Genomic DNA, 27884 nt, shown 5'->3' with positions numbered 1-27884 from the left:
GATGAATTTTACAAAACTGCGTGTTTCAAATAAGCTGCTACTCGGATTGGGGGAGAGAGGGCTTATGAAACCTTGGAGAGGGTGAGAGAAGTCGCGTTGGCCGGTCCCTGCCCTGCCGGGCGGGGCCCCCGCCGGCAGCAGCCGTGTGGCAGGGCCTGGGGGGGGCGGGGGAGCGAGCGCCCAACGGCCGGGGCGCGGCGCGCGGCCTGGGCTGGGCGGGAACCGCCCCGCGCTGCCTGCCCTCAGCGCCGTGGCTGAGGCGGCGGCGGCGGCCCCGCCGCGCTCGGGTTTTGCTCTCCTCACGCCAGCAGGTGGGTCTCTGCTAGGGCGGCGCAAGGAGGGAGGGCTGCAAGACTGTCGCCTTAGTCGTTGACCAGAGCCGCTCCTGCGACGTGACGGCCAAATCGAAAGGGAGCTAACGCATGGGCTGTTTCCCATCTGCCGAGACCCCCAGAGGAGGCTGACAGAAGAGTGCTTCGCAGCTCTATGTCCAGAGTGTTGCTTTCATTTTGTTTCGGGTGTTTTTTTTTGTTTTGTTTTTTTTTTTTTTTTAATCCTATAGATATTCTTTCTGTTGGGGATGATCTGGAGTAATTGTTCAGGCTTCAACTTTGAAGTTGAACTCTGATAATAATCATAAATCATACACGGTTTATTTGAGCAGAAAGTGGAGGGATGGGATGAATGCTAAAATAGCACTGGAAGATTTAAAATGTCCATTGCACTGAACAGTGCATTTCTCAAAGGTTAGCAGACATACCTTTGTCTGCAGTGTAAATTTTAATTTCAGCAGGACACTGGGCAATCCTGACTTGGTCTAACACACCATAGTTCAGGATCTGACTGCTGGATGTTTAAAAAAAAAAAAAAATATATATATATATTAACCTGCAGCTTGCCCTTTCTATCCTGGTACGGCTGCCTAGGGGCGAGTCCTGCAGCCCAGCTTTCTCAGGACCTTCTCATCAGCTTTGCGTGAGCTCCCCTAACCTCTGTGTCGGCCCATTTCCAAATGGTCGAGCCAGCGCTCTAATACTGCCGGACGCAAGGATTAATACAGCTGTATGTAAAGTGTTTGGGGCGGTTTCTTGTTTGGTTGGGGTTTTTTTGAGGTTTGAAGAGGATGTTGCTGGGTTACTTTGCATAACTGATAAGGAAGAGATAATCTAATTTCTTCTATAGGCAACCTTTCCCAAAATTTTGTTGCAGCAGATTCTGTTATTTATCTTGTTAGTTTAGCCATGTGATACAACAGAGTTAAGCTATTTTTATTTTATTGTGGGCTGGTTTATAAATACTTTACGTACATTTTGTATGCCTCAAAAGAGAAAAAGCAGTTGAAGTCAAGACGCTTCTTTCTGAAAGGTTACTTATATGAAAGGCTCTTCAGTTGTGTAAATACATATTTGATTAAGCTTTACTGAAAATGAAATTGCTCTGAAGTTGAACTGACTTGCACAGCCTTTCTTTTGCTAAAAAATATATAGGCAGTTCATATTCTTTTAGGCTAGCAGAGTGGTATCAGGTAGGGGCAAGATGAGGTGAGGAAGACTTGCAGGTTTTCTGCCATTCCACAGTGGTTAGATTTATGAGAGAAATGCATGTATCATCAGTACTGAAATAGTAAAGGGAGATGAATCCCTTTCCCTCTCAAGGCACAGGCTTTACTGATGATACTGAACAGATATATATGGAGTATTTGAACCAATGGAAGCAGTGGAGAAATGGGGTCAGTCACGAGCTATACCTGGAAAGCAGGACTGGCTGTTTTTATTAGGATGACACTGATATTTCTCAGAGCTGTTACTTTGAGAAAGGGTAACTAAAGTAATCTATTACTAAGCTGTTTTTAATCAATGATTTCTAGTTTCCACCTGGAGCTAATCTCTCTTGAGAGATCTAGAGGGGCTATAGTGACTTTCACATCAACCTCTCCCTGTGTTTAGGGCTCTGGGTACGGTTCAGGGAAATGAAATGATGAATTCAGGCATATTTCAGCACTTGGGTAGAGAGTTTGAGAGTACCTCTTACTTCACTCTAATGTGCAGTTTGAGAGTACCTCTTACTTCACTCTAATGTGCTTATAGGGGTGTGGACTGGCACAAGTGGCCACAGACCTCAAACACAGTTTAACAATCTTTCTACTTCTAAACCTACCTTTTGCTCTGAATACTGCTCAGCTAATCTGAGATGCTGGTATATTAAGTTTATTTAAAATCACTGCTGTGGACTTCTGTTTTAACGTATGTAATGTGATAACTTCCTTAGCTAAAAATAAATTCTTAGCTTAAAGAATAACTGATGTCTCTATTAACATTCATTATTATCTTTTGGTTTTGTTCAGTAATGCTACAATTACAGCTACCCAGTGAACTACTAAATTGTAGGAGGCTGAAAATGTTATGCTGGATTTCAGACACACTTGGTCCTCAATATAAAATTATCTAGTGGTCCTACTGTCCTTTGACTGATAGCAAAGCTGGCAGCCTCTTGTAAGGGAAAGTAGAGCAGATCATTGTGATAAATAATACATCCAGACACATGAATGCCAGGGTCTCTTATTTTTTGTGCCCTCAGTGGTAGTAAAATTGCTTCAAATTCTGCAAAATGTTAACTTTCAAAACTGTTGGCTTAATAATGCAGTAGTTATAGAGTGCTACTATAAAATGGTGTATTTCCAAAGGAAATATTTGCCATCTGCAAACACACGAAACTCTGTGAGCCTGTGAGATGCTAGTAGAGAACCAGCGAATTGGAAAGAGTATATTTTAAGAAAAATGACTTGATTTGTAGTGCATATAACATAATAAACATAGCTGTTCTAAACAGTAGGGAAAATGCTTTGCTTTGCTTTTTTTTTTTCCCCTCCCTCCTTCCCCTTGCCATTGAAGAATAAGAACAGGGATACAACCAAAGATGGAAAATCAAAAGGTGCAGAAAACACAGTGTGGTAAGATTTCTAAAATCGCTTATCATCTATTTTTGTGAATCTATTCAACACAATTTTAGCAGTCTGATATACCTATTATGTGATGGTGATTTGGATTCTGTACTAGGATGGAAAAAAGGCAAATCTAATGACAAAGTTTCAAATAGTAAATAATACCTGCGGAAAGTCACCTCTTTTGCTAATGTTTATGTACATTTTTCTTGTAATTTAATTTCTCTTAAGAAAACAAAACCATTAGGTGTGTTTAAGAAAACCACAGTATCTGTTTTTGCCAAGTTTGTAAATAATTACTATTTAAGTCTTTTTATTGTACCCCAAAGACTAAGAAACAGATTTTTCAAAGCAATTTATATACCTAGGTATGTGTATAGATGCCCAGAATGATTTAAAAAAAAGGTTTTGGTTAATTTACAAGCCTAACAACCTGATTCAAGGTGCTAGCTGTTGTGATAAGTGATTCTGTCTTCTGTAACTACATATACAGGGAGCCTTGGTATTTAGCCTTTTCCGTCAGTAATTCTCTCCCAGTTCACTTGGGTTTTGAACTGTGTTCTTGCTCTGCGTACTTTCATAGTTCTACACTATGCCTTAAATACCTTCCATTCAGAGAACTTATTAGTAAATATGATGTAAATTACTAATAGTTAAAGGCTGGAAATACTAAAAAGGGACTGTTACAATAACAAAAGGAAAACGCCCTCAGTGGAGAGGGATATTTTTAGGTTAAGTGTACTTACAGAGGAATAGAAGAGCTGTAACTCCATTTTTGTTTACTCTTTTTCTTACAAAATACATAGCTGTGCTATACTTGTGGCATGTGTAGTGTAATACTAAATAGATTAATATAAAGAAAACACCTTCTGTGAAGTTTTCTTGTGTTTACCCTTATAGATGTGAAGACAGATCTGAACTTACTGCTTGAATGCCTTAAATACCAGATGGACTGCCCTATGTCTCAGAAAGAGGCTTTGATAACTATTTATTCAATCTGTCAGCAAAACAGTAAGAATCGCTTTAGCCTCAGGATATTTCCCTTTAGAAACAATACAATCATTTACTTTCACAATATATGTTAAGGAGTTGTCTGTCACCTCACTTTACAAAATAATTACATCTGAGCATTATAAGACTTGAAGGTATAAAATCTTGGAAGATCTTCATTTTCCATAGAAACAAAAGCAAAATTTTAATTTTTGTTCTTCGCTTCCTCTTTTTGCTGTAGGTGAAGCAAGTGAATATTTTCGAGAAATCGGTGGTTTGATGTTTATAAATGACCTTGCAAAGTCAAGCGTTCATTGCATAGTGAAGGAAGCAGCTTTATTTACACTAGGAATTATAATAGAAAGTAATGGTAATAATAAATACTATTATTTACATTTCTGAGTTATCATCACATTTTAGTACTTCTGCTTGTATATTGTCTTCTCTTCATGATTTTCTCCACCAAAAGTTGGATTGTAAGAATACTAGCTTGAGTGAGAGGCAATAAAGGTGCCTTAAATATAGTTTCACTGCCTAGTCCTAGATTTGGAGAAATCCCTCATTGTTTTTTACTGTTTCTGCTCCTCAGGATTTGTACAGACATGTCTTTATGATAACAGACAGATGTACTACTTCAGTTCCTTGTTAATATGCATGATGACTCAGACTTACAAATTTTGCCTAGGACCAGGATGGTTTAGAACTGACTACAAAGGGAAGTTGTAAATCCCTCTGTAGCCCCATTTAGGCTCCATTCACAAAATATTGGATGCGACTGAGACTCTCGTTACTTAATTATGAAAATAATTAAAGATTATAAATGGCTTTTGGACTTAATGTTTTTATTTTCTGGTTTCAGTTTATTGTCAACAGACTTTGTGTACGCCTGCATTATTTGAAGATCTTATTTCATTTTTAATGAATAAAGATTCTGGTGTGAACTTGAAAAGGATGTCTGTTTATGTCATCTTAGTACTGGTTTCAAATAACAGTAAGTTTTTTGTTTTGTGTTTTTCTGCGTTACAACTCCAAGTTTTTAATTATGATTTTATTTTTTTGTTTGTCAATCTACATTATTTAGAGTGTTCCAGATTTCTGTAATGTTCTGGTAAAGCTTATTTATAAAGATTAATGGTGACATGTAACTGAAGTATCTAAGTAGATCATCCATTACTTGGAGTTCTGGAGCAGAAAAGTAGCGGTAGCAGAAAGTACTTTATTTCTCAAGAATGTAACTATGATTTTCAAAAAAAACATGATGCAAACGGTAATTTCTGAAAAATTATAGAAAATATTAAACACATAGAGAGAGGTGGAACACTGTTGCCACTGTATGTGCTTTTGAATTTGGATTTTTTTTTTGAGATGTGTGCACTTAGGATATGGGAAATAGAATGTAAATATGTAAATTAAACTTGCCATTTTAAGATTTTGTTTCAGGCTGCACATTTCTTCTGATGCTGGTATATGTTCATTTTCAGAAAATGGGCAAACGTATGTCAGAGAAACAGGCTGCATTGGTCTTCTGCTACAGTTATTCAGGTAAACAAATACAGTAGCAATCCAGCCAGAAAAACGATGGATTATTTAGAACTTGTTTGCTTTGTTTTTCTTAACAGAACAACTCTTTCCATATCTGAGATTAATCTGTCAGATGAAAATATTAATCAGTGCTATCAGCTGTGGTCTTCAGTCTGCAGTACTCTTTGTGCCTGTGTTAATAATCCTCAAAATGGTAAATACTGTAATTAAAATTCCTACATTTATTATCACCTGAAGAAAGTATAAAATATTTTTCAAAAGCGGCAACAATTTGTTTTTATTGTTCCGGTGAAATGGCATATTACACTTGAATTTGGGGTTATTTATTGTTTTTACTTTCCCAGAAGATAATCAAAACATTTGCTGTTCGGTTTTTTCGTACGCAAAAGAGTGGCTAGAAAGTTGCATAGAGCCTGAAATAGTTCGTCCTATCTGTTCATTTGTTGGACTCACAGTTGCAAATAACTGTAAGTACAGCTCAGCCTCTGAACAGTTTTTCTTTTGTAACAGTAAGCTCCGTTCTGCAGTTAAATGTATGATTTCTTCTTTTTGTCTGTCTCTACAAGTTTGTTCTGTTCCAATGACTTACTCTACGAGGTAGATTACACTGTCTTCACTTACCCTGGGTTGTACTTAACTTCACAAACAGCCTCACTGGTTACAGTTTAGTGAGGTATGTAAAGCTGTTTAGAAGTTGTTTTGATTAACATTATTTTACAGATATAAGTTGTCATTATTACATTTCTGAAAATGATTGAAATTAAGTAGAACTCAGGCATGATGTTTACCATTAACATGCATTTATTAGGGCTGTGCATTTCTTGTTATTATAAGACTATTAGTAAATTGCTCAAGACTAATACATACCCGACTTCAGTTACGTAGTATGGACGGAAACGGAGCGTTTAATACATGCATACAAAAATCATGATGGGCCTAAGTAACAAAATGCTAAAGCAACTAGAGATGTATATGAATTGATTCACATCTTATTCTTTTTTTGTTAAGCATATGTACAGAAATACTTTGCTTCTGTTAGAGGATTGGATACATTAGCTAAAGTCCTCATCAAGCTGATGCATGATTCATATATGAGCCACTCAAGCACAAAGCTTGCAGTAGTAGTAACAAAGACTCTGGATGCCTGCATTGCTAATGACTGTGAGTGAAAGGACCCCTACCGCTTTTATATATGGTATTTCTAAACTGCAATTGTTAAGAGTCTAGTCTTAAAGGCAAAGTAATGTGAATGGATGATAAAAGGCAATTAAGTTATATACATCCCAAGTACAGTTTATATTGCAGTATTTTTAAAATTCAGACTCATGTAGTGGGAGTGCACTGGCATTTGAGGTGGGTTGCTTTTCCATTGTGACTAAAATAAACATAGTTAGTGAAATTTAAACCATACCGAGAATCACAAAATAAGATACCAGAGCTAGTTTTGTGCAAGTAAAGCTGAGAATTGGACACTGTTGTCTGCGTGGATCCTGGAGTTGTAGAATTGTATTTTCGTAGCCCTGTGTCTAAACTAATAAGCTTTATAAGCTTTAGGAGGCTTTATTAACTCAGATGTTCAGCTAAATGAACATAGTATGTAAGTATGGCTCCTGGTACACCTGCAGCCTAAGGAGGTCTTTATGTATTCCATCAGAAGATTTGAGAAATCTGTGAGCCTGATGAATCTGTTTTGTTGGCCGTGTGCAGTATCTTTGACGCTTCTGCCTTATGTGCTCACTAGCCGAAACTCGGAAAAGCTTAGAGAATGCACCTGCACTGGTGTAGAGCCCAGTTTCAAAGAAGTGGGTACTTGACAGGGTAAACTTTCAGTATGTGTTTAGTAGCAGTGGTGTTTCTAGTTTCAGGAAGAGGTTGCTCCCTTTAATATCTGCTCATCAGAAACATTCCTAGCTCTTCTTGTGGTAGATACCCAATGAATCAAATCTTATTCTGCCTTCATTTGCTATATTCTTGAACTGCTGTGAAGAAACTCTGCTCACATCTGCAGTCTTTGAATGATGCAAAGCTTTTGTTTGTCAGAGCTTCTACCACAATTCTATACATATGCATTTTTATTCTGGGGCGGGGGAAGGCAGTGTTGCATTTGGGGAGTAGCATGGGCAAAATTATTGCACCAAGAGAGTGTTAAAATTAAAGTGAGAGAAGAGGGGAAAAAAAAAAAAGACTGTGCAATCCCAAAGCTTTTATATAGATCTGTAGAGAGTTTTCCTGGAAGGGGGGGAGTATTTCATGCTTAGATGAAGTATCTTCTAGTAGTTAGACAGCTATACACTGTCTAGTTTATTTTTCTTCAATTATTTTCAACATAATAGCTACCATGGGTGTTGTCTTGGCCAAGTATCACACCGTGTCAGAGCTACTGAAGCTGCTGCCTAATGACACTCTGGATACAGGAGAAAAAATTAGTGTTATTCTAACAATTGGACACTGTACTGAAGTTTGTGGTAAGTTTTTTTCCTAGTATTTTTTTTACTAATTCTGAAGTTAAAAGTATGCATCAGTCATGTCAGTTCATTTAACTTTGGAACTTCAGGGAAAGTTCTATTAAATAATTTAATACTATTAAGGAAAAGTTTTCTACAATGTTCTATCTTTAGATTTTAAGAGCTGTTAACATATGGTATGTTCAAGAGCTTAAAGTAGAATACTATACAAGAATTCAGCTGTCTTTAGGTATCACAAGGTAAAATTCATCAAGTCCTGAAAACTACATGCACGCCACACAAATCTTTTGGAGCTCTATTTTAATGGCCTTTGGTATATGCAGCTTCTGTTTACTGTTTATATTGCTATTAATAATAACAAAAATCTATTTAATGGTATTATTTTTGAAGCAATATAAGCAGCAAGTAACCTGTAATGTTTTTGCCATGCTCCTTAGGGCTGGCCCAAGCACATCTGCTCAAAGCATAGCTCTTAAGTTGGTATTTTATGGCAATAAAAGTAAACAGAATGTGAAAGTGCAAAAATACTGACCATTATTACTGATGTTGCTGTTTTTTCCTCGTATGTACTCAGAAATGTATCAAAAAGTGTTCTAAAACCCTGATTGATCAGCATCCTTGAAACGTCAATAACAAGTTCAGTAACTGGCTTCAGTAGGTCGTAAATCTTACACTTTAAAAATCTTCCTTTTCATGAAGAATTGACTGAAGCAAAAAGTGCTTTGCTTAATGGAAAGTATCTTTCAAATATAAATATGATTATCCTACAGAAGAAAAGTTTCTCTTAAAATGTCAACCCTGTCAAAATAGAGAAACCAATAAAAGATGAAATGTGATTGTGTTTTATCAAATTTAGACAACACAGAACTATTATTAGAAAGTTGTAAATTTTATGAATACATGCTGCAAATGATAACATAATTTAAAAAGAAGATAATTACACACTTAATGAGGATGAAGTGTCTTTTCTTGTCTATGAAGGAACAGGATTAAAAGAACTTGGATTAAAGCACCGATTTTATTGCTGTTAGCTAAAGATAAGCTTTCAGCTTTTGAAATTTCTGCATCTCATCGTTTACGTAAATGTAGCATATAGACTTAAGGGCATACACCAGAGATAAAGACATATAGAATCCGTAATTCAAATGTATTAGGCAAGAATCCAGTGAAATTGGGTTGCTGTCATATAATCTGGCTCAGTCTTCCTTCAGTTCTCTGAGAACAAGAGAGTATACTTTGAACTGTGATCAAATCATCCTCTGTGCTCCAGACAGCTTCTGCGGCAACTCAAGAATTAGGCCTTCACAATAGATTTGAATCCATAATAAAAAATCTATTTTTTCTGAACTTCCCTGAAAGTTACTGGTATTGGCTTTATAAAGTTACTGTAGGATTATTAAGCGTGTATGGGTTAAGCAGCTCTATATTCCTTTACCACTGTCTATTTTAGAAGAAAACCAATACGAACTGCTTAAGAACAATGGTCTTCCACTTATGATTCAAGTGTTAACTGAGTCTCAGGATGAGGAACTAAACAAAGCTGCTACTTTTGTGCTGCAAAACTGCAAACACATGAGTAAGTCTACTGTTGTTGTTTGAAATATTAGGTAAGTTATTCTTCATATTTAAGTTCTGTTGACTTTCCAAATGATTTAAAGTGCACCAGCTTTGTAATGCTGTGTACACCAATATTTTTCTTTTGCAGAACAGTTGCATATTTAACACAATGAAATGATTATGGCGTTTAGGGGAAAAAAGAAATGTTCTAAAATTCTAAGAATATTTTAAGAATGCATCTGTCTAACCTACATATGTAGAGACAGTTCTTAAAAGATTTCACAGCTATAAATCTTGTACAAAATATTAACAGTGGCATTTCACACCCAATTAGAATTCCATTTACACAGATGTACCATTGTACACAGAGACCAAGCCTGTAATTGCCATGACTGCAATTATTGTACAGTAGTGTTTAAAACAAGAAACAAACAAACAAACAAAACACCAAAAAACCTTCATCCTAATTTCTGAAGTAGGGTGTATTTTGAAGGATCCTGTTTAAGGTTCTTTAGATAACTGTACAATACCACAGATAATACAGAAAAATGACTTTTCCTTTAATTTCTACAGCACCAGAAGATATTGTGCAATTGCTAAGTAGTGTTAAAATTATATATATATACCTTTTTGTAGTAAAAGTCTATCTGGGAGTCTTATTTAGGTGTTAAGATTGAGGAGACAGTGCTTTTCAATGGCCATCAATATGGAGGCTTCTTCAAAAAAAACATATTGAACAGATCCATACTGGTAAAGGACCTGCTAAATGAGGATTAAGCCCATGGTAAAGACATTATTTTTTACAGTAGAACATTATTGTAAGCAACTTGCAATAATTACAAGCTCAACTATTAATGAGCTGGAACAGTGGGCTTGCCTCTTGTGATGGTAGTTTATATTTGAAATGTATTAACAGTTATATGTAAACTTAATTTAACAGTTGTATCAAAATTATTATTAAGAGATTATATTTTGCTTTAAAAGTTATTTGGGGGGCCTGTCCCTCAAGACTAAAATGTAATAAATATTTATAAAGGTATTCGATGATAAAATTTGGAGTATTATTTTTGTTTTATAATTTATAAAGCTGAACAATTGTCCCTGAAAATAAATGAGAACTCATTAAACGTGAACAGCGCAGAACAGTTGGAAGTGGATGTGCAAAGCAGAGAAAGAACTCTCCAAGACTACTGGAAGAAAGCAAAAGAAATTTTACACAGAATAAACTTGATTGAAAAAGAGCATGATAAGGTTGGCCTATTTACCAAAATAGGATAAAACTAAGCAGATGTCGCCAGAGTTTAAGGAGAAATAGGAAGTACACCTTTAAGATAATTTCAGTGTGAGCTAGAAAAGTAAGGAAAATACCGGATGTATGTGAAACTAAATCCTCTAATTTTTAAATTTGTCCTTACTGTGTATCGTACTAAGCTAGAAATATGCAGGGCAATTGGAGAATGCAGTCATCTGTGTTTTTTTTAATGAAGCATTTTAGTCTATTATAAAATGAGACTTTGCATAAAATCAAGATCATCTAGGTTGCAAAACTAGAGGGTTTTTTGTTAATTTCTGATATATACTTTGAATCTGTAACTTTAACGTTTGCTCGCATGAAATGACTGCGATTGTACAACTATTACAGGGTAGCTTATATGGACAGATCTGACCATAAACTAAAATGAAGCTTTGTTATTTCTTACTTTTTCTGTTGTATAACTACTTGTTATCTTTGGGTGCAGAATAGCATATTTTTGACTTATTTAGCTAATTCAATCTTTCAATTACTAGCAGTGCTCTGTACTAGTACAGAATCCATTGCTTCAACCTGGAACTGCTACTTGATAACCACTCCCTTCAACTCCTGTATATTCAACTCTAACAACCTTGCTGTTTTGTTAGTTCTCAACTTAATCTGGGGTTTTTGAAGTTCTGAGGAATTTGCTTTACCTTTAGAGTTATATTGGCCTATCCTAATCTTACTGGATTTACTTTAGGATTTTTATAGATCTCATATAATCACTAACTAGTATTTTTCAATACAGGAAAGAGTACAAAGAAAAATATTTATTGACAGATCTTCAGAAGCCAGTACTGATGCATCAAAATGCCATGAAATGGATGCTGGTGACCTAAAAACTCAAATGGAAAGAACATATAAAGTACGTTGTCCACAGTTAACCTGTAAGTCAAATGATTGGATTGTTGTGCCATCTGCAAATTCTCTACCACTGCAGAATGAAACACTGAAGACTATGAATCCAATGAATGTTTCTACTGGACAAAATGAACAGAGTAATATTCCCTGTTCGGTTGAACTGCAAATGGACAGTGTACTTCAAAGTCAAAGCATACACGAAAAAACTGCTTGTGAAAAAAATCAGTCTGTTCAAGTAAGGTATGTATTTTACATCTAAGCAGAAATACTGTTTCTTTTCGTTAGTAATTTCCACAGAGAATGTCAGCCTTTTTACATAATGGTTACCAAGTATGTCTTTTTCTGCAAGTGAAGAGAGAGAGCGCCTTTTGGTTGCCCACCGGAGAGTATTGCAGAAATATTTTTGACATCACAGAGCAAAGATTATAGACACTTGCTGCAGTAATAAAAGCTTCTCATCTTTTTCTCTTAAGGGGTAGGCATCTGATGGATTGTACAGAGAGCCTGTTACTGGTTATGTCCTACTGCTTTGAGCGTAATGATGAAAAAGCATCCATAGTGTCTGCCACAAAATTCCCACTGATTCAGCAGATCCGTTTTTGACCCATTTATTTAGATGAAACCACACAGTCTTCTGTGGTATTCACCTACTGGAAAAACAGCAATTCAGAACTGCTCTACACAAAATTGAAATGGTATTGCTTACAAAGTAGGAATATCCCCTCGCATTCAACTGTTTCTCCGTATGGGATGACAAAGATACAGCCTTGTATTGACATTTACTATTCTCTTGCTTTGTATATCAGTCTCACACAAACATATGCTTTTCTCTTTTCTTTTTTTTTCACTTCTCCTGGTTATCTTTACTATCCGTTAAAATGATAGTCAATAATAGGTAACTGCAAGGATAAATACAAATTCTTTTATCTTGAATTTATATTTTGAATATTCCCTCCCCACCTCCCACCCCCCTGTTAGACAATGAGAGTATGAAAGCCACAGTATTCTCCTTTTTTGGGTTTCCCATTTTTACATTTTTTTTTTCCTGTGGCTGTCTGGACCATGTTCCTCTGTATTTTCTTAACATGCATTATACTGTGACTTTGCAACTACCACAGAAATTACAGAAAACACAGGGTGTGTTCCATGGTTAGGTAAGTTCTACTTTGCTACTGGTTGATGTAATTTCACACAGCTTCTTTATTTATTGTTCTGACCTTTAAAGCATGAATCTTTTAAGAAATTACTGGGGGGGGGAGGGGGGAGAATCCTCTCTCCTGGTATATGGGTTTGTGTGAAAACAGGAAATAGCCAAGTATGACCATGGGTTAGACTTACTGCTCCTGCAGTATTCAGAGGTAGCTTGTAACACAGCAAAATGCATGATGAAATCACACATATTGTAGGATCATGTTGGCAGAATAAAAGTTAATCAGTGTAAGAAAATCAGAGAAGAAAATGAAGTATCTTTTAGAGCGACTGCTACATCTGGTGAAAACTACAGCATTGCAACAAAGGGTTTGCAAAAGTTGCATGCACCAAGTAATCCTTATGTAAACCAGAATTACAAATGACTCTAGAAATTACCATCCTGTGAAAGCACTGAATCGCAGATGCGGCAACAGACATTCTGAATAGCACTGCAAGGGATGATAATCACAGATCTCTGATTATCAGATCTATAATATAATGACATGTTGACTATGTCTAGCCTAGTAACTTGGAATAACTAGAGTTATGTTTTATTTTTATGTATTTATTATGCTTTTGCTTTGCCTTTGTATAGCATGTATTAATTTATTGATTTACAGTTAAATGTATGTTGTGAAGTCTGATTTTAAACTTGTTCACATGTTTTTGCTCTTCCTAGTGAACATATGTTTAAACAACCATTAAAGACTGTTAGAAACCTGAAGCAGGCATGCACATCAGGTACAAATAGTTAAAAAATATTCCCTGTTAGTTTTTTTTTTTTTGGGGGGGGGGGTGGGATTAGATAATTTTGCTCTTAACAAATGTTCTTTTTTAAAATTAGTCAGTTATACTTACTTTTACCATTGCTTTTTGTCAGATACAATCCGATGACGGAATACTATGCATAAAATTCTACAGCTGTTTGAAAATCTTATCTACTGTGCATAAAATTCTACAGCTGTTTGAAAATCTACTTTGAAAATCTTATATTGTATATAATTTTACCAAGAGAATATTTATTCTAGATGTCTTCTAATCCATATTTTAGCTTTCTTTTTTTATTTATTTTAACTACTCAAATGCATGCATCACAGGTAAGCGTTTTGAATTAAGTCTGAACGCAATTTGTATTTTAACGATGGAAGCCATTAAGAGAAAACGTATCAGGGTACTGGTTTTGTTCTGTACTCTTAAGACTGGGGGACAGAGCCTGACTGAGAGAGCGGTTTTTGCCTGGAGCTACTACTTCATGTTAAACACAGGTATATGTGTTGTGGGATAAGGGTTTATCAGACTTGCATTGATCTTTTTACTCTGGTATTTTTTTTTTTTCCAGAATTGGCATCTGGAATCAAACCAAATCTTTCCTCATAATTTAGTTGGCTGTTAATTTATAAAACTGATTATTCATTAGAATAGTGTTTGCCAGAATGGTAGCCTTAGAAGGGACCAAACTGATCTCCAGATGATGACTATTTAAATGGAGAGTAAGGATTATTCCAATACATCACATTTTTCAACATCGCATCCCAAATACAATTTAAGCTTATAGAACTTAGCTAAAGTAAGTATATAGAGTTTTCCTGGTATGTTCAAATTGAAACAATATGTTGCTTTTAGAGAGCAAACCAAAAGTAAGTATTGAAATAAATGGAATTATTCTAGATTTAAAAAAAAAAAAAAAGTAAATCGATCTATTTAACTTCAGGATTTTCCTTTAGCTTTTTTTTGCTGTTAGGTAAATTAAACTTTTCTAATAATCCGCAAATAGAAAATACAACTGAACATAGTATACTGATGTAGAATTACTGCAGCAAAAAATAGATTGCATTTCATTTCTCAGTGTTTTCTTCTTCCTAATTTAGATCAACATACATCCTACTCAGAGATAACTAAGGAAGAAAAAAGTATTTTGACTACATCTGCATCCCTTAAAACAGGAGATTTAAGGTGTTTGGGTAAGTATTATTTTAGGTCTCTTTTTTTCCTAATTCCATACAAGATGTCTTGTAGCATCTCAGCAATTCAGTAAATGAGCTGACATTACACAAATTCTAGCACATCTATTGGATTAACTAATCTGCAATTCTTAATTGTTTCCTTTCCTTTTTCTGCCCCTAAAATAAAACATAAATGTTGAAATAAAGCTAACGTATTCAAATTTAGGTCTATATATCTTTATCTAAGATAGATTTACAAATAAGCAGAATATAAAACAGCTTAAAAAAACATAAAATACTTAGAGAAATACTTAAGAACAGTTATTTTCCTGCTTTCCCTTGTCGGAGAAGGGGAGCAAAAAATTTAACGCTAAGTTCCCGAATGTTTTACGCTTCCTAACTATTCTGCAGCCCTTCCAATTTTCCTCTTACTGCTATTAAGTACAGGCAGTCTGTGTAGTAACCAGTGACTGCAGCCTTCGGTTACCCCATCTTCTACATCATGGACTCCGTCCTGCAGTAGCTTATGTGAATGCTACGCAAGGTTTATAAGGGGATTTTGTAATCAACCCTGTGACCCCACCTAAAAGCCCACAATCCACTTTTGAACGTGATTTAAGATAAGTCATATGAAATGAAGTTGTCCAGGTGGATTCAACTGGAGCTCTAGTGCTGCTTTATCTCAGGCCAGAATACTGTGAAGACATATGTACCAGTGCCCTTCCTATCGTGCCCTAGAGCAGAGAAAGTTCTTCTGCTGACTAACTGTGTGCCCGACTGTAAATTACCATAGGTGTGTCCTCAGAAGCAAACAGGTAGGCGTTGCTGTGAGGAAATTCATACCTGAGTTCAAGTTAGTGTTCCTTCAGTTTAATGCAGATAATTGTTATGATGTAGAGAATGTTTCAAAGTATAGAAAATACAATTTCTATATTTGGCCCTTGTATAAAGAACCTGTTCTTGTCCTGTCAGTATTCTTCTACTTTTGTAGAGGATCTGTGCTTAATTCAGAACTTCTGCAGTAGAAATGCAGTATAACTTGCTCTCCTAGGTCATGTTGAAAATGCATATTTTCTTGGAGAGTAAATGCAAAACAAAAAATGAGTATTTTCAAGAAGATGCAGAAAGGCCTGCCCTTTTTTGAGATGTGTATGTGAAAAAATGGAAGGCAAATTGTAGATCATAGTGAGCAAAATAACAAAAAGGCTGGATTTGATGGCTGCTGTAACAGTCATGCTTGCTGTTTCTATAGTATGCTTTCCCTTCCCCCCACCAGGATGTACAGCGCCAGGCCTGTCCTTCAATAGCAAAACCTTTAGCAAGATGTTGCAAACTTGTCCATACCCATGTGATCGTCACAAAGTCATTCTGGAAGCTGAAGAAAGATATAAAAAGGAACTCAGGAAACTGGCTGTTTGTAGCAACAGCAGTTATGCAGCTTACAAGAGTAATTATGAACTTTTTTTTTCTTAGTACCTATAACTGATGTTTTAAATCATGTTTGTTTATTTTAGGCTTGATTCTGATCTTCTAACAGTCTGGTAATTGCTGATTTAATTTATTTGTCATTTCTACTAAATGAGATCAGAACTAGCCACTTTTGAGGAGTAGCGATCATGTATTTCCTGGCAGTAGTGATGCATCCTCATTATAGGTTTTCGTGAGGCTCTAAGTCCTCTTTGCAGAGTTAGTGAAGTATTAACAGAAGGGAATGTATTAAGTTGAAATAAACATGAATGGATGCATGATGACAAGCTCGTTAAATTCTAATGTTGCATCCTTATGGATAAGAGGCCTTAATCAATGAAGTAATTAAAGGAAAGTTCAGTCTGTATTTCTGTATTTTAAAAGAAGATATATTAAACAGTTATTAATTGCTGGCATTTGCACTAGCATACATCTTATACTTTCCAGAAATACTGTTAACGCCAGTGAATAAAGGAGGACTGCATAAAGAGACATCAACTTTTAAGAGCAGAAATGAAAATTTCCAAAGTAAGGGCCTAGTTCTGAAATTAATGTAAAAAGTCCTTATCGTCTGAGTGATTCTATTGCAGGACTTCCATGAGAGCCTTTGGGTAGGGAATTAAGTTCTTGCTCTGAGTACTGTCAAAATTCTTATTGTGAGCCAGAAAATGGATATTCTATAATTAAATTAATTTCATTGTTAACTAATGTGTATATTGGCACTTGCTTTGTAGATACCAGTTTGAATCCTGTCGTGGTTACTTACATGCCCTCCACTATTTTGGGGTTTTGTGACCTTAATTTTTAAAACAGTGATGCGTAGTCAGGATCTGATCATAGTGCAGTTGTATGTTTCTGGATTCAACGTCATTCTATTATACTGTTATAGTAGTGTTATCCTGTTCCGCTTGTTTCTGTACCTGCCTGGAACTCTGCTAAGGATTTAGATCTCAGTGTGCGAAACAGCTAAAAGGGTAAAACTTGAACACAGCAATGCTAGAGCAACAAAGTTAAGAGCTTAGCAGAAAACTAAATAGATGAGATCTACTTGGCTGTCTGGTATGAGGCATCGAATAAAAGTCTGTGATAAGGTAGACATGGAAAAGAGAATATAAGTTGCATCATTATTTTATTGATAAATTTCTGATAATGATTGATTTTCTTCAAATTCACAAATTCATCTGGCTATGATAGCCCTTGAAGTCTTTTAAAAATAACTGTTTTTTTCATCTCAACAACCTTAATTACCTTTAATAAGTAAAAATTTTTTTGAAGTAAACTGGGTTTTCCAGTCTTTCTCTCAAGACCAGATAGTAGTATAGCTCAGAAGATGGTCTTGCCTTAAATTTTAATTCCTAAAACTTTATCCATGTTCTGTGCTTTTTTTCAAGAAAAAGATATAACTTTTTATTGTGTTTTTTTTAAAGGTATCCTTTTGACTCCAATTAGAAAAAACAAAACTGATAGTTCAAACAGAGATGAGCGTAGTAACAATATTTGGTTGACTGAAAAGTATAACTTGATACCCACCTATGAAAGATGTGAGTATTACCAGAAAAAATAGTTTGTATTGCCAGAAAATTAATTTGCCTAACTTAAAGATCAAGTTTGCCTTTAGGTCAGGGCATTGATACAAGCATCTGTGCTTGCTACTGGAGACAAATGGCTGAGAATTTAATTAGGGTTGTTTTTGTATTTTCAGTCATAGTATTATTGATGTTTATTTTGAGTTAATTCCTGTTATGTGTTAGCTGCTTCTAAAACCTAAATAAGCTTGGCATGTTAATGTCAGAATGATGAGAAAAAGATACTTCTTTGTTTTTTGAATATTAGTAACTATTAATAATGCAATATTTACATTTTCAAGGTTTTTAGAAGAAATATTCCTTTACAATATGACATTCAGTTTTACAACAGATTTCAGTTAGTTTAAAATAACTAAGAGATGGGCTTATTCACAATTTCGTAGCTCTCCAAAAAAAACCAAGATGCTAACTTGAAGACACAGAGTCAAATGCGCAACCAAGAATGTCAGTGTTTAAAAAAACCTGTATATATTCACTTGAAAGATGAGGTTAGTTGTGTAGCGTAATTGTACGCTCACATACTTATAAATGTCCAAATAAAGTCATCGTGAATTGCATAATTTCTTTTAAAGTCACCTTTAACAGGAGGCCAGTACCAAACTGAGCCTTACTAAAAACAGATCCCCCTCTATTGACTTTGCTCCAGTCATATGGATTTAACCCTGAAAAGTTAAGCATTTTTTGGCTGATGGTCTTTTCTGAATAATGGATATGGAGACAATAGAGGTATGCTTTCTCCTGCACTAATGAAAATCTGCATAGTGTAGAAATAACAGAAACCCAGTGGGATAGATGTCCTAACTGGAAAACAGACTGTGAAGGGTATAAGCTATGTTAGAACAATAGAAATGAAGTTAAAAGTCGGGGGAAAAATGCTGTGTTGCAATAAAAGGGTGACAGTGAGGAAATGGCTAAACCTAACATTTATAAGAACCATCACTACCTTGACAAAGTAATCATTCTTTAGAAATATTTAAGATTATATTGTCAGTAATAATGCATTATCTATCAAAGTGAAATGCTATATAAATCTACATAATTTTCAATTATAATAAAATAAATATAGGACAAGGAAAAATGTTCCCTGGACATGAATGCAAGAACTTTAAACAAGAGAAAGAGAAGAACCCAGAAAGATTTCACAACTGAAAAAATTACCCATTGTTCTGTTTTGTTTTGTTTAAAAAAAAAAAAAAAAAAAAAGCCACCACTAAGTTTAAAAAGGGGGGGGGGGGGGGCATCATCACTGGAACTTGATTTTTGTGGCCCTACCCATTTCAGAAAGGATGGACTTTCGAAGAAGTACCACGAGTTACTGAAACTTGATTTTCTGCTATCATATGCTGTGAGGTCAGTTTTCAGTTTTTGACTCTGATCCAACTTGCAAAAAAGGACAGGACACCTCGCAGACCATCACAGAATTTGCAACCCATGGGGTTGCGCTTTCTGTCACTGCAGTCCTGTGCTGCAGCAAGCATTAGAATGGTCTCCGTTACAACAGTATCATGGCTTGTGCTTAGAGCTACACTGGGTGCTTTTAGAGAGTGCCACACTGACCTTACCTGACAGGATACGAAGAGAATTAGAATTTTGCTTAAGCATTCTAAATTAATCCTTATGTTTACTAAGAAGTGCAAGTAAATATTGAGTTCAAATATCTTTTCTGATGATGGCTTATGAAAATCTCCTTGGCAATTTTAACCTATTTAATACACATACTCTTTACACAGATGTTGTCTATAGATAGAGTAGATGGTGTTTCTGCTGTTCTTTGGAAATGTGTACAAGTGTTGATTAGCAAGCATTTTTTTACTTAAACCTTTTCTAGAATTGCACAACATGTGTGTCAACATTTGTCTTTATTTTCTCTTTTATCTCCATTTTACAGAGGCAGGGAAAAAACAAAGATCATCAATAACATCTTTCAAGAGTATTTTGTATTTTGACACAATGTCGAAGAACAGCAAAATTAAGTGAGGTCTTGCTTTAATAAAACAATCTGTTAAGAGTTGTTTTAGACTGGTTTGGCCTCATGTTTTTCAATGCTAAGATTCACCTACAGAAATTGTTATGCTTTGCAAATTTAAATTTAATGTAATTTGCTAAGTTTTTTTTAATAGTGCTAATGCAGCTAAAGTAAAATCTTTCCCAGTAAAAGTGGGTGCTGTGTGGTTTTTTTTTTTTTTTTAGTTTTACTCTAACCTCCTCTGTCATTTCATTTATGTAATACTCAACTTGGCCTTTTGTTTGACTCTTTTTACAATTTGTTTTGTCCCATTTGTAAGCAAAGGTTATATTGCTAAAATTAATATTTTATGTCAGATACTGATAAGTGTTAATGTCCTGTGTGCATTTTTTTCCTCCTAATCAGTGGCATGTCTACAGTAGCTAAAATATTTTGTCAAGTATTTGAGGTACTGTATGTATAGGAAAATAGGATATATGGACAGAAGTATAGATTAAATGTTTATGGTTTGAAGTTATGCAGTTAGGTCAACAATTAGGAGAATTTGCTTGTAAGTAGAAATACTTAAGAGACTGCAAATGTCACAAAGGCTTCCAGTAATATCAAAACATTTTTGAAGATAGAAATGCTAATAACTATTGAATTTGAACATACAAGTTGCAGAGAATGCACAAGAAATTCCATGTGCTAGAGACATTTCTAGACAGATGATTGGATGTTTTCAGAAAGAGGACTCTGCGATAGGATTATTTGCAAGCAAGAATAAAAAAAAAATACAAAAATTGTTCCATGTAAAACTGGGTAAATCTATGACAGAAAACAAATGTATGTCCGTTACCTACTTATATCAGTAGCTTAACCTTACATTGATAAAACCAGTAAATTGAAATAGCTTGTGGAAATGTCAATTTTTGAATATAAGATTTAGCATGTGGTTCAGCTACTGTATTTGTTGACTGTTATTAATGACTAGGATGATATTCATTGACATATATAAAATAGTTCAATGCTGAACTAACTAGAATGCAGATAATGACAAATTTGGCTTATCTTTACAGATGGACGTTTTTTGGTGTATTATTCAAGTAAGGGAGCAGAACCACTGTTTCTGCTCAATTACATAATATTTATAGATAGCTTTAGTGAAAGCGTGAATAACTTGATTTTTGGTTGATAGCCTTAGTATTTCATTTGTTTTTTATAAATTCTGGTAAGTAAGTAATTTATTATGGAAAAAGCTTAGTTATGTTATTAGCAGCTTTCTTATTTTTTCATAAGAACAAGGCTGAAAACCAAACAAGATAACCAAACATTGGAAGACTTACAGCAGGGATGATGCTGATGATATAATAAATAGGTCTTTTAATATCTTCGCTATTGTGTTTTTTATTTACTACTAATATTCAAGCATCTTCATAAATCTAGAAAAGGTGTTCTGAGATACCTTTTGCAAAGGTCTGATCCTATAAACATTTATGAATTGAGCTATTCAAAGCAGTATACTTAAATATTGGCATATATATTTGCAGTATGTGAGCCAAAGGGAATAACAAGGGAGCAATGCACACAACAGGGAGAACTCACTCATTGTGTACTTTACACAGTATCTTTCCATGGACCCAAAAGCTAATCTAGATAAATCTATATTTTACTTTGTCAATGTGTATGCGTTTATGTAATCCGTATTATTCTGGCCTAAATATATTTCAAGTGGAGAGAATATGTAACGCATCTAAATCTTAGACGCATATGGAGATAGAGAATTACAGTAACAACAATTTACCTTATCACAGACTCATGGAATTTATGCTGGAAAGGACCTCCGGCGTCTGTAATCTATAAACATTTCTTCAAAGCAGGGATAATTGCAAAGTTAGATCAGATTGCTTAGTGCCTTGTAGAGTCCAAGGATGGAAATCCCATAATCTCTCTGGGCAGCCTCTCTTCCAATAATTAATGCAAATTGCTAGAAAAGATGCAATTGAAAACATTTGTATATAATCTGGAAATGAAAAGTGTTGGAGTAGAAGTGAGTAGAAACCTGTTGTGAGAACTTGTGCAAGTTCATTCATCTTTTTGTCTCATTTTGATTGTCTGTACAGTTTTGATGATCTGATTTATGTTCTTGAATGAAGTGCTTTGCAATCTACACATGAAATTAATCACAAAAAATATGCAGGAATGACCAACACCATTTTTGGGCTTCTTAAGCCACCCAGCACAGTATTTCAGTACTTTGAAAAGCTCAATTCACTGATAACTGCTATCAAATTATGAAGGAAAAGATGTTTTCAAAAAGACCGCAGTGGCTGTGTTAGCCGTGTTAGAAGAACAAAAAGGGACACGAGAAGCTGGTTGGCAGTGTTTAAAAATCTCTACCGAATAAAACTGTCTAGGATTTTGTCTAAGGCTAAAAATAAATGCATTCAACGTCCCTAGTAGATGCAGTACTCTTGTTTATAGTTACTTTAAGAGCTGGAAATGCTTAAGAGATGCTTATTTCTGCTTTGTCATGATGCATCGTGTATGAGACAGTATCTTCTTTATTCCACTATTTCTTACTACTTCCTCCCCCGCCTCGCCCTGGAAAAGGGCGAGGAGGGGGCAGGAGCCGCTTGCAGGGCCGGGGGACAGGGCGAGCGGCGGCGGCGGTGGGCGGCCCCCCGCCCGGCGGCAGCGGCTACCGCGGCAGCGGCCCCGGCACCGCCGGCTGCTCGCGCCCCTCCGCGCCCGCGCCGCCTTCCGCGCCCTCCCGGGCCGGGCGGGGCGGCTGCGCGCGCAGCGGGCGCCAGGGGGCGCTGCCGGCGGCGGCCTCGGGCGGGAGGGCGCGCCGCTGCGGCTGCCCCGGCGCCGCCTGATCGAAAAGCGGCGCGGGCGCGGGCGGCCGGCGCGGCGGCCGGCCGAGGGGCAGAGCGCGGAGCAGCGCCCGCGGGCCGGGGCCGGGGCCGGGGCCGGGCGGGGCGGCTCGCGCCGGCGGGCGCGGGGAGGGCGGCGCGGGGTCCTCGGCGGGCCGCGGTGAGGTCACTCTTTGTGGCTGCGGCTGGCAAGATGGCGCCGGTGCTGGCGGAGAAGAAGCTGCTGGGGCCGGACGGGCCTGGCGGCGCCGAGCTCCCCAGCGAGGAGGAGGAAGGGCAGAACCTCTGGTGAGCGGGGCGGGACGCGCCGCGCCGGCAGCCGGGCCCGCGGCCGCCCGCGGGCCGCCCGCCCCTGTCACGGCGGGGGCTCCGGCCCTGGCGGGGCGCGGCCGGCCGGGCGGAGCGGAGCGGAGCCGGCGCCCGCTCGGCGGCGGGGCCGCGCTGACAGGAGCGGCGGGCGGCGGCGGCGCGGGGCCGGGGAGCAGCGCGGGCCGGGCTCGGCCCGGCCTTTCCGCGTGCGCGGAGGGAACCCCGCCGCGGGGGGAGAGCCGCGGGGCTGGCGGGGCTCGGCTCGGGCCCGGCGGGACGCCTGCGGGAGAGCCGGTCTGCGGCGGTCCGGCCGCTTATCTGCCAGTAGCCTGTTTGTTTCGTTAATGGCAACGGGAGACAAACGCGTTTGTAAGGTGCGGTAGTGGATTGTGGGAAGACTTAGTCATCAGCTGAGAAGTAAGGTTTATTTTGCTGTAACCTTGCCCGTTATTAAGGGAGAAAAAATGTTCCTGCGTGAGCTTTTAGATGTTGTAAAAACTTTCCGCTGTGAGTGAGATAGATACTTCTGCAGAGGTGGTCTTTTAAAACGGACCTGACTCTATAGCTATAGTGCCATGTCTTGTTTGTACGTAGAAGGGACGTAATCGCGTTGGTGTGCGCGGATGCGCCGAGCTCGCCGGTGCTGTCAGGCCGGCCGCCTCGGCCTGCCGGCGGGCGTCTTACAACCAGCCGGGTAACGATGCTGCTCCTCTTCTAGGTCCTCCATACTGAGTGAAGTTTCTACCCGGTCAAGATCTAAATTGCCATCGGGCAAAAATATTCTTGTTTTTGGTAAGTAGCATATACAAGCAGTAGGGTTTTTTTTTTTCCTTCTTCTTGTAGAAGCAAAATGCATTTGTGTGTTTAAAACGAGAAAACCCTAGTATTACCTTAAGTAACGGAGAGAGTTTATTTTGTTTAAAAGTCTGTCTGGGTGCTGAGTTGACTGTCACGTTTCAGCTTAACTTAGCCGTATAAGTACAAGACAAACCAAAAAAAGCAGTTAACCTGAGGATTTGAGTATGGATTGTACAACTAAATATTGGTATTAAAATCACTTTAAAAAAATGAATTTAGTTGTATGTATAGACAAACATATATTCTGATATTGTTGTCATGTAGTACTGACACATGTAGGCATGGTTTATTGAGTTAAATGATGAGCCTTCTTGTTAGGTAAAAGATTATGTATTTTTCTATGGTTTGTCTTTGGGATATTCAGACATTCTTTATTTCTGCTTTTTGTGAATTACATCAAATACATACTCTCTGGATCGTTTTAGAATACCAAAGGGTTGTTCTCCTGCCTGAACTCAAGGAAAAGTATTTGGTGTTGTAATATTCTTTTCAGTCAAACTAAAAAAAACAAATCCATATGGCTGTTTTTCTTTTTATCATCTCTTTTGTTCTAGATTTCATGTATGCCTTTGCCTTTGCATAGTCAGAGACAAAGTGAACAAACTGACGCATCAATTTGTTAAAATTAGGTTATGTAATAAGGGATATGGTATTCTTATTCTGAGGCTGGCAGATTTACTTTCTTTCTACTTTATGCTGCTGTTGGATTCTTAATATAGTTTAAATAAATGGGATGTAAAACTGAACAATGGAGTACTGCTTTATGTTTGTCTTGGTATGAACTGTCAGATTCAGCTGGAAAATAACAAATAGTTGTGATTCAGAAATAGACAAGAATACTTTTTGTAAGCATGTTTTTAAAACCTTTTCTACAAAAATAAAATGAATTCTGAATGTGTCTTTTTTTCCTGTAAAAACTTACTGGCAGGTGATGATGGTTCAGGTAAAACCACACTTATGACTAAAATACAGGGAGCAGAGCATGGCAAGAAAGGAAGAGGGCTGGAATATTTATATCTAAATATTCATGATGAAGACAGAGATGGTAAGTTCATTTTATGTGTAATCTTTCTGCTGTAACTAAGTAGCTTTTTTAAAATTGTGGTGTCATCAGTGTATTTTGGATTATATCCAAGTAGGTGGTTCCAGCATTGGCTTTTTGTGTATGTTTTATGAGCTATATGAGTTTTTTACAAGTGAAATCCGTTTTACACTCAGACTGCTTTCTCCCTATTGCCCTTCTCACAGCTTGACCTGCATATGAAGAAAAAGTACACTCGAGCAGCTCTCTTGGGATCCGTTTACTTTCAGGACAGATATTTTTTGCTGATGTTGACTGACTAGCAGATCAGTTACCATCAAGTCCACGTACTTACAGCTGTAAAGTGACGCATCCATGAGAACTTAATTCTAAATATATATTTCAGGGTTTGGGTTTTTAGAGGTTTCTTGCAGAGGGGACTTACCTAAAAGTTATGTTTGTTAAGTATAACGGAGACATTTTATTAGTCATAGCTGAATGAGTGAAGAACAGAGCCTAAGACTGCAGAATCAGTATTTCTTTTTCTCAAACTGGAGAAACTTCTCTTTGCCCCACTGTCTTTCTGTGTGGTTGATTGCTATCCCACAGTATGTGGGGGACAAGACACCATTTAACAGCAGGGAGGTGGCAGGGTATAGGGATCAGAGTACTACTATTGTTAGGGTAGGGACAGGAAGAGATGGGGAATGAGCTAGTTATCCTTGCTCCTAAGTCTGCCTCTGGCTGTCTGGTTTTGGACAAACTGACAGATCTCTGTGTGTGTTACTTTTCCTCTTTATAAAATGAGAATCGTGCTACTGATCGTTTTCTGAGTTTTCAGCTTGGAAGAGGGAAGCAATGGTGGCAGTTCATCCTTGGTCTTGCAAATAGGTGAACTATATCCTGTAACGGTGCTTTGGCAATGGAAATGTACTGCAGGCTTGCATGGGCGATTTAAGAAACATGTGACTGGTTGTTACGGAGATTGGTCCTGTGCTCACGTGATAGTAAACTGTCTTTGGATGCTAAGTTAGGCACAACTAAGGGATGAGTACGTTATTTGTGTCTTCAGTGGCCACCTAACCTTGTAGTTCTCAGAAAAGCTTCTGTGCTGGAATTCTCAGTGCTGAGGCCGTTCTTGGCTTCTTGAGGTTCTTAGTGTAAGTGCTTTCTCACCATCGACAATCTTCAGTACGGCATACATATTTCGATGGAAAAAACCCTACCGTTATGGGTGCCAAGACAGCCTGTGACATCAGGCTTTTTGGCAATACCAAAGGAGATGGAATTATAAGCTGGTGTGTTTAGTTTGACGTTCTTCCTGGTGCCGTCTATCAAACTTTAAGTATCTCCCTACTTTAGAACTATTTTGGGACTATTTCTGAGTATGTGAAAGTGGTAAGTACTTGAGGTGATTAGGGAAAACTTGTCATCAGAGCTCTGGCAGCAGCAGCAGCAGGGAAAAAGAGACCTTTTTGACTAGCAAACCCAGCTTGAAAATTCAGGTCTTCATGCATCCCTTTAATGGACGTGTTAGGATCTAATAATACCTGCCTTTTTCCTTTCTGTCTCATTAGTGTCATCAGCAAGCAAAATAAATGGCAAAGTGGGTCAGGACCTCCCAGCAGGCAAGGATGACACCCTTCCTTCTAAAGGACTTGTTTTGGTTTTTTTATTTAAACTCTTAATGCATACTTTATGTATATTTATGCCCAGGTACAGATTTGTACAACAAATTTGGGAACAAAGCCTTTTAACTGACCCACAGTTGTAGGAAGCCGCCAAGAATCTAAAGGTGGGCCTTCAGGAGCTTACTGTCAAATCAACACTAGTAGCTGAAACATCATAGTGGAGTGAAAGGGTCTTTTTATCTTCATTCTGTGGTTTTTACTGTCTTTACTTTTGTCCTTTTCATTTCAGAACAGTTTTTTGTTTCTAGGAAAAAATATTTTGTTCATAGTGCTGAGTCATTATCCACCTCCCTATGAAAATCTTAAGGGAAATCATCTTCTGTCTTGCTTCTTATTTCTTCCCCTAGCCTCCCCTCCACACCCCTTTCCTCATTCTCTTTGGGGGATTGCTGAATCATGCTCCCTACATTTGGGGTAGAATTACTCTAGATTGCTAGATACATAACTTAATTTACAGTTACTCTTGGTTTTTCCCTGTTAGACCAGAGACCAGATCAGTGATCAAACTATTCTTTCTTTTCTGGGAAGGTGAAGCAAATGCCTAGAAAATACCTTTTTTTTTTTTTTTTTTTTTTATTTTGGAAGGACCTCTATGACTGATACAGGTGTCCTGTAACTTTTGTGTTTTCACTGTCATCTGCCTGTTTCTTGGTAGTGGCTGATACCTAGCTTGGATGACAAGATGCTTATGTAACCATTAACTTGGTGATTAGCTGGTTCAGTTCTGTTTCTGTCAGACATCAGTCATTCAATGTAACATGTGCTACTTTGGTCCCTAGATGCCTTACAAGCTATCCAGAGAGAGAGACAGAGAGGATTCTCCTAGATCATTAGCCTCAGGTGCAATATCCGTGGAGCGTATGGCGGCTTCTACATACATGATGCCTTAGCTCATCTGAATGAAAGCATTTATAGCGCTAGCTGTAAATTTAACTCAAAATATTAAGTGACCTTGGAGCTCAGGCCCGAGTCCTGCGTTAGTTAAATTTTTAGGGAATTTTTAGGTAAGTAAGATGGAATTTTTTACCTTTTTTTGTGATGAGGAGGTGTTTTGTGCCGGTGCTGGCTAGTCACCTTTTGAGAGCTGAGAGTCTTAATTTGTGGGATGTGGAAGAAGAGTTCTGCATAATTGTGTTGTAAGATCTGTATTTGTAGTGTAGGTTTCAGCATCTCTTGCAGCAATGGGGCAGAGTTAAAGTGAGGATGTACAGCAAGACAGTGAAACATTCTACATCGACCGGTAGGTGACTCATTTCGTAGAGTACTGTGCAGGTTAGCAGACAGTTATGAACACTACAGAGAATTTTCAGTTGAACTGCATCAGATCACAAATGCAATACAGGTGGT

General features: G+C 37.5%; 2 protein-coding genes across 5 annotated transcripts in view; both read left to right on the top strand.

Annotated features, from left to right (window-relative positions):
- Positions 1–238: 238 nt before the first annotated feature.
- On the top strand, positions 239–21669 carry TERB1 (telomere repeat binding bouquet formation protein 1). Of its 2 annotated transcripts, XM_068955775.1 has the most exons (17): positions 337–2950; positions 3842–3952; positions 4173–4301; positions 4791–4922; positions 5413–5473; positions 5551–5666; positions 5818–5940; positions 6482–6634; positions 7807–7938; positions 9389–9514; positions 10583–10746; positions 11538–11890; positions 13521–13582; positions 14710–14802; positions 16061–16231; positions 16699–16779; positions 17679–18921. In XM_068955775.1, exons 1-17 carry the CDS (start codon positions 2917–2919, stop codon positions 17813–17815), a joined length of 2178 nt encoding a protein of 725 aa, XP_068811876.1. In that variant the 5' UTR covers positions 337–2916; the 3' UTR covers positions 17816–18921. The 2 variants fall into 2 exon arrangements, with proteins under 2 accessions (XP_068811877.1, XP_068811876.1); XM_068955776.1 differs by lacking the exons at positions 3842–3952; positions 4173–4301; positions 16699–16779 and adding exons at positions 239–311; positions 19726–21669 and having other exon boundaries at positions 2892–2950; positions 17679–17792.
- A 1122-nt stretch (positions 21670–22791) lies between these two features.
- The window catches only part of DYNC1LI2 (dynein cytoplasmic 1 light intermediate chain 2), a 28742-nt gene continuing 23649 nt past the window's right edge, over positions 22792–27884 (top strand). For all 3 annotated transcript variants that reach the window (XM_068955769.1, XM_068955768.1, XM_068955767.1), the window contains exons 1-3: positions 22792–22946; positions 23686–23759; positions 24754–24870. In XM_068955769.1, coding sequence (XP_068811870.1) covers positions 22852–22946; positions 23686–23759; positions 24754–24870 — 286 coding nt within the window. In that variant the 5' untranslated portion in view covers positions 22792–22851. The remainder of the gene's footprint in view (positions 22947–23685; positions 23760–24753; positions 24871–27884) is intronic.

This window comes from Struthio camelus, chromosome 10 (assembly GCF_040807025.1).
Source record: "Struthio camelus isolate bStrCam1 chromosome 10, bStrCam1.hap1, whole genome shotgun sequence".
NCBI classification, from domain to species: domain Eukaryota; kingdom Metazoa; phylum Chordata; class Aves; order Struthioniformes; family Struthionidae; genus Struthio; species Struthio camelus.
The sequence above is the reverse complement of the archived record's forward strand: the minus strand, read 5'-3'. Positions and strand labels throughout refer to the sequence as shown.